General features: G+C 36.7%; 1 protein-coding gene across 1 annotated transcript in view; it reads left to right on the plus strand.

Annotated features, from left to right (window-relative positions):
• The window catches only part of Copg2 (coatomer protein complex, subunit gamma 2), a 97,577-nt gene that overhangs the window by 7,235 nt on the left and 83,904 nt on the right, over window positions 1–6,438 (plus strand). The window contains exons 2-5 of the mRNA XM_013036423.1: window positions 931–1,006; window positions 2,436–2,528; window positions 3,766–3,852; window positions 5,915–6,072. Coding sequence (XP_012891877.1) covers window positions 931–1,006; window positions 2,436–2,528; window positions 3,766–3,852; window positions 5,915–6,072 — 414 coding nt within the window. The remainder of the gene's footprint in view (window positions 1–930; window positions 1,007–2,435; window positions 2,529–3,765; window positions 3,853–5,914; window positions 6,073–6,438) is intronic.

Below are 6,438 nucleotides of genomic sequence, written 5' to 3' on the forward strand. Positions count from 1 at the left end.
CACTTGAGCTACAGCACCACTTCTGGTTTTCTGGTGGCTTATTGGAGATAGGAGTCTCACGGTCTCTCCTGCCCGGGCTGGCTTTGAACCTCGATCTTCAGATCTCAGCCTCCTGAGTAGCTAGGATTACAGGTGTGAGCCACCAGCGCCTGGCTCATTTGTTATTTTTTTTTTTTAATAAAAAAATTTATGTCTGGTTGGATGGAGCGTTAGGATCGTTTTGGGGGTAGTAGTGGTTAATCTCAGTTTGTCTATACTTTTGTCCTTTATACTTATTTTCTGGTACTGGAGTTTGAACTCAGGACTTGATGTTTGCTGGGAAGCCTGTCCCCCATTTGAGTTATGCCCCAGCCTTTTTTCTTTGTATGTTTTTCAGATAGGGTCTTACACTTCTGCCTGGGGCCAGCCAACCTGGGCTATGATCCTTCCTCCTTCTAATTCCAGAATAGCTGGAATCATGAGTGTATGCTATCACGCCTACCTTCTATTGTTTTTTTCTTTTTGTCTCTCTCTACTGGAGTATAAATTCTATGAAGTCAAAAGACTGTTTTGCTGACTGTTATATCTTTTAGATTTAAAGTAGTCAACTTCTGCCAGTGGGTTTAGCATGCATGCAAAGAATATGCTTCAAAAATATGGAATGCTTCATGAATTTGTGTTATACATGCATAGAGGCTGGGTTAGTCTTCTTTGTATTATTGCTGCCAAAGCAAGTAACATGCATTGAATTAATAAATTGATATGTTCAATTGAAACCCCTTTGTACAACTACTTATTGATAATAAAAATAAAGACTATGCTTCATAAATATTTGTAGAATCAGTTAACTGTGTTAAAATAATTATGAGGACATTTAGGAATTGTTGAGTCAGCTCCTCAGGAGAGAACATTTTAATTGATCTTATGTTAACTAATTTGATGTTTTTTTAGTCTGACTAAGGACATGACTGGAAAGGAAGATGTGTACCGAGGCCCAGCCATCAGGGCTCTCTGTCGTATTACTGATGTAAGTTCTTCTTGTTTTACTGAGTCATCAAAGGGAACTCCTTTATTTCAGTCAGTGTGTAGATTTAGTAGGATTCCCTAGTCTGACTTTGTGAATCTTAAGTGTTAAGAAACATGTTTACCAAAAAGATTTTTGTGCCTCTGGGCTTTTTTCCCCTTTCACTTCATCTTTTTTCCTTTTGCTTATATTCATTTATTACTTCCTCTATATGTTTGCCCACATAAACTTTCATAATTTAGGGTGCCTTATGTACAGGAAACAAAAATACATTCGAATTTAGCTCAAAAGAGAAACTTTATTATAGGACACAACACTCTCAGAGTTTGAGGTAAACCTTATTAATAGTTACTAGCAAGAAATAGGGCAGCTCTGTGATACTCAGCAGCAGGATCTCTCAGATAGTTACCATGAAGATCCATCATATGCCAGACTCATGTCTCCTGTTCACAGGCTCCTTGGATTCTGCCTAACCATCAGTAAGCCAGTGACTTGTAGCCACCTTAGTCCAAGTCTCTTGTATCTGGAGGAATGTGGTTTTATAGTATACTAGGCTGTCTCTTTCTCAGAGGTCTGAGTAGGAAAAGTTAGATGAAGTTGGGTCAGCATTGATGAGAAAATTGGATAGTACATTTGGGTGTTATGTGTATGTTTGTATCCTTCACAAAATTTAAATTTTGGGCCAGATTAAATTGTAAATTTGTAAAATCTGAAAGCAGATTTTACAAATGGTTTAATAATTTTTGTTATCCTATTGTTTTATGGTGGTTGTTTTTACTTTTCTCATTAAATTGGTGATTTAAGACTTAGCTACACCAGTGCTAGAAATAAGATTCATTCTATCTGTATATTGATCTGAGTCTGGTCACTTCCACTTTCCCAGTGATAGTCTTTTTATCCCCAGTTAGGTTAAAAAGAACTATATTTCCAGAGGATAATAACAGCTTGCTGTAGTAAGATACTGCATATTTAATATCTTATGTGTTGGAGATAATCAGAGATTGATGACATATAATATATAGGCTTGAGATCCACATGTAATATGTGCCCTTCATGTAGCTGTATATATCTTTAGGATTTCAACACAACTTCATTTCTATGTGTGAATTTCTTTGTATCCCTTATGGATAGTTTTGGCTTTTTCTTGTATATCCTTCTAATTAAGATATTGTCTATTTTAAGGCAATTTGTTTCATTCATGAGCAGTTCTGTTTACTAACATAGAATCTTAAGTATTTTTTCTTAAAGCTTGTTCGAGGTTGTTGGGGTTCTGCTTTCTAGAATATTATTACTGTATTACATAATAATCCCTAAAAGCATTAAAAATATTTGAAACAAGTATATGACAAATTTTTGTTAATTATTTTGAAGTAGCAATTTTTCATGACAGTGGTTTTCTTCAACAGCTTTTTTTTTTTTGGAATGTTTTTAGGGAACAATGTTACAAGCCATTGAAAGATACATGAAGCAGGCCATTGTGGATAAAGTCTCCAGTGTATCCAGTTCAGCACTGGTATCTTCCTTAGTAAGTGAGCAGGCAGCTTCCTGATGCAATTTCTAATCCCAAAACAAAGTATCTATGGTTCTATCATGAGAGAAATTCTAAAAAATATGTATTACTGTATTCAACTGTGTTTTATTTATATGAGCCTTGAACAGTTAAAATAAGCAATAAAAATATGGAAATTTCCTGTTTAGAAGGTTTGGGGAACTAGAAAAATTGTACATATGATAAATGGAGGCAGGTAAAAATGAGAAAAGGATGGGAAATATGTGAGGTTATTGTGTTTTCACAACTTTTCCTATGACCTTCTACCTCTTCTTTGTTGTGACCTTTCCCTGGTTCCCTGTGTCTGTATATGTCCTTTAATCTAAAGTCTCCTGTTGCACTTCTGTATTTCTGTAATAACTTTCCTTTCCCTCTTTCTTATTTATTTTATTTATTTTTGGTTTTCTCCCCTTTTCATCAAAACATTTTTTCCACTAAAAACTTAGCACTGAATTTGATTGTTATTAGTTAAAAATATGTGAATATATAACAGGGTTTCTGTGGCTTATGCCTGTAATCTCTTATACTCAGGAAGCTGAGATCTGAGGATCATGATTCAAAGCCAGCCTGGGCACAAAAGTCTGTGAGACTTTTAACTGTATTTATTAGTCAAAAGTGGAAAGTGAAACTGGCTCAAGTGGTAGAGCACTAGCATTGAGCAAAAAAAGCTCAGGCAGGGACAGCGCCCAAGCTCTGAGTTCAAACTTCCAAGACCAGCACCCATACACATATGCATGCATATATACTTTTACACACACACACATACACACACACACACACACACACACACACACACACACAATATGTGACTGTATTAGAGCATCTGAATCTCAAAGTTCCCAATTCTGAAATGCTGTTGATTTGATTCTCAAAGTTCCCAATTCTGAAATGCTGTTGATTTGATTTTACTGCAGGAAGTGTATTCAACAGCGTCTTTCTTCCTGGGTAGTTTTCTGTCAAGTATAACTCAACATAATTGAAACATTGTGCTGTTTGGAGCTTCCTGTTCTTCCCTTTCTCATTATTTCCTTTTATACCACACTTCATTACTTCCTTTTACAGCATTCATTTCTCCAGGAATAGACACTTAAATTAGACTTATGAATCTATAATTTTTTTTATCTTAGAAAATGTGTCAGTAATTTTGCAAGAATATTGACTCATGTAAGTAAACTTCTGTTTGTGATCTATTCTCATGTTTTTCTGGGTTTAGCATATGATGAAGATAAGCTATGATGTGGTTAAACGTTGGATAAATGAAGCCCAAGAAGCTGCATCAAGTGACAATATTATGGTCCAGGTACTGTCATTGAATGTCTCAGGGTCACCTTTCTTTAAGGGCAGTGTACTATCTAGAATATTAATGTATAATACTGGGCAATTCCCCAGCATTCAAGGCCAATTATTTGGCATATTAAACGACTTGTTAGTGCATATTTGAAAAGGTTTCTCACTAATTATGATTACTTTAAAGGGCCTTCATGTGTTCAATAGAAGCTAGATGACCTCCTTTAGGAATGCTTGAGAACGATTTTATGTTGAATAGTAGACAAAAGCTTACTCCAAAGTTACTTTACAGTGCATTGCAGTCTTTGATTTTGAAGAGCAATTTATATATATAAAAAGATGTTCAATTCAAAATTTCTCCAGCCTTGACTATAGATATTGTAAAACTCTTCCAATTCTTTACATTTGTAAAGAACTAATTTTATGAAACTTTTAAATCATTTCATCCAAATATCTGCTTATAATATTTATTAGGCTGTTTTTTACTGTAAGGGAAACTTTTTTTTTTAAGGTATTGGGTTTGAACTCAGTGCCTGTGCTTACTAAGAAGGTCCTTTTACTACAGCATATTCTCAGATCCTTCTTTTGAAACAAGGTCTCGCTATAGACCCCAAACTTGGTGTCGAACTTGGTCTGTATCATAGACTGGCCTAGAATGTAGGAACCTCCTCCCTTTTAGTGTAGGGAGGAGATTCCTAAGTTCTAGCCTTTGTAGTGTAGCCATTACCGGTGTATACCACTATGCCTGGTGCAGGTTAATTTTTCTTTATTTTTTTATTTTTTATTTTTTTTTGGGGGGTCCGGTCATGGGGCCTGAACTCTAGGCCTGGGTTCTGTCCCTCAGTTCTTCAGCTCAAGGCTAGCGCTCTACCATTTGAGCCACAGTGCCACTTCCAGCTTTTTTCTTTTTGCTTATGTGGTGCTGAGGAATCGAACCCAGGGCCTCATGCATGCAAGGCAAGCGCTCTACCACTGAGCCATCTTCCCAGTCCCTTCTTTATTTGTTTTAGAAGTACTATGTCTTGAACTCTACCTCACTGTAGGGCAGCACCTGTAAGGCTGGTGCCCTACCATTTGAGTCATCCCCTTTTTGCCTTGGTTATTTTTGAGGTACCATCTTACTTTTTGTCCAGGCTAGTTGAGGCTGCAGAACTCCTGTTTGTACTTTCCCATGTCACTGAAGATGACAGATGTGATACTGTGCTCAGGCCTCATGTTTCCCCTGTACCTGGGATAATAGATCACTTTGCCTAGTCACTTAGTAAGATAGAGTCTTGTAAACTTTTCTGCCTTGGCTAGCCTCAAGATGTGATCTGATCTTCACCTTCAAGTATCTGGGAATACAGGCTTGAGCCACCTTACCTTGCTCAGGCTATAGTAACTGGCAGTTGTATCTAAAATATGTATTTGAGAAGGTACTCAGGCCTTTTCAATGTTTACAGTTTCTTCTGTTAGCACATTTAATTATGTGGAAACTCGGTATATTTCCCTAGGGAGATCTCACTTTCCTAACTCTAAACTTGTGTTTTTATATAAAGCATCATGACAGTGATACTTCTTTAGCCTATTTTAGGTGATTAATCCTTTGCTAAAGTGGCCATAGATGATCTATAGCTAATAAAGAGATTTGTAGCTAGGTGTCATGGCATATACTTGTAGTCCCAGCATTGTAGCAGAAGGATCACTTTAGCCCATGATCTTGAGACCAGTCTGGGCAACATAGCAATAGCCTGTTTGAAAATAAATAAATACAAAACAGTCAGTTAGTCTGTAACACTGATAAAGCCTTGGGCCTGAGAATATGTAGGTCAATGTTGAATCTTCAGAGCCATTTTTTTGGTTGTATGTTACTTACTTTGTACTAGTTCAGTCTCAATTTACAACTTCGGGGGTGAATTAGAAATCTTATTCTTGTCTGAGTTGAGTTCAATATGAAAAAGATGCTGTTTGTGTATATTTGACTTGGATATAATTTTATTAGAAATCTTTTATCCAATTCCATGTAATTCTATTTTCATATAATTGTTTGTCTTCTTTCTAATCTGTATACAATACTTTTTTTCCTTGTTCTTTAGTACCATGCATTGGGAGTACTTTATCACCTTAGGAAGAATGATCGTCTTGCTGTTTCCAAGATGTTAAATAAGTTTACCAAATCTGGTCTCAAATCACAGTTTGCTTACTGCATGCTGATCCGAATTGCTAGTCGCTTACTAAAAGAAACTGAGGATGGGTAAGTGTTCCAAACCTAATTTATTTTCCATTTGCAAGTTTGTATCTTTTAGGGTTTATTTCCTTTATGAATATCTTTGGGCAGTACTGACATTACAGGTAAATTTGGTGGGTTTTTTTTGTTTGTTTTGTTTTTGGTTCCGGTCGTGGGGCCTGAACTCTGAGCCTGGGCGCTGTCCCTCAGCTCTTCATCTCAAGGCTAGCACTCTACCACTTGAGCCACAGCACCACTTCGGCTTTTTTCTTTTTGCTTATGTGGTGCTGAGGAATCGAACCCAGAGCCTCAGGCATGCAAGGCAAGTGCTCTACCACTGAGCCACCTTCCCAGCCCCACTAAATTTGGTGTTTTTAAAATTAAAAACAACTA

This window comes from Dipodomys ordii, unplaced genomic scaffold (assembly GCF_000151885.1).
Source record: "Dipodomys ordii isolate 6190 unplaced genomic scaffold, Dord_2.0 Scaffold285, whole genome shotgun sequence".
Taxonomy (NCBI): Eukaryota; Metazoa; Chordata; class Mammalia; order Rodentia; family Heteromyidae; genus Dipodomys; species Dipodomys ordii.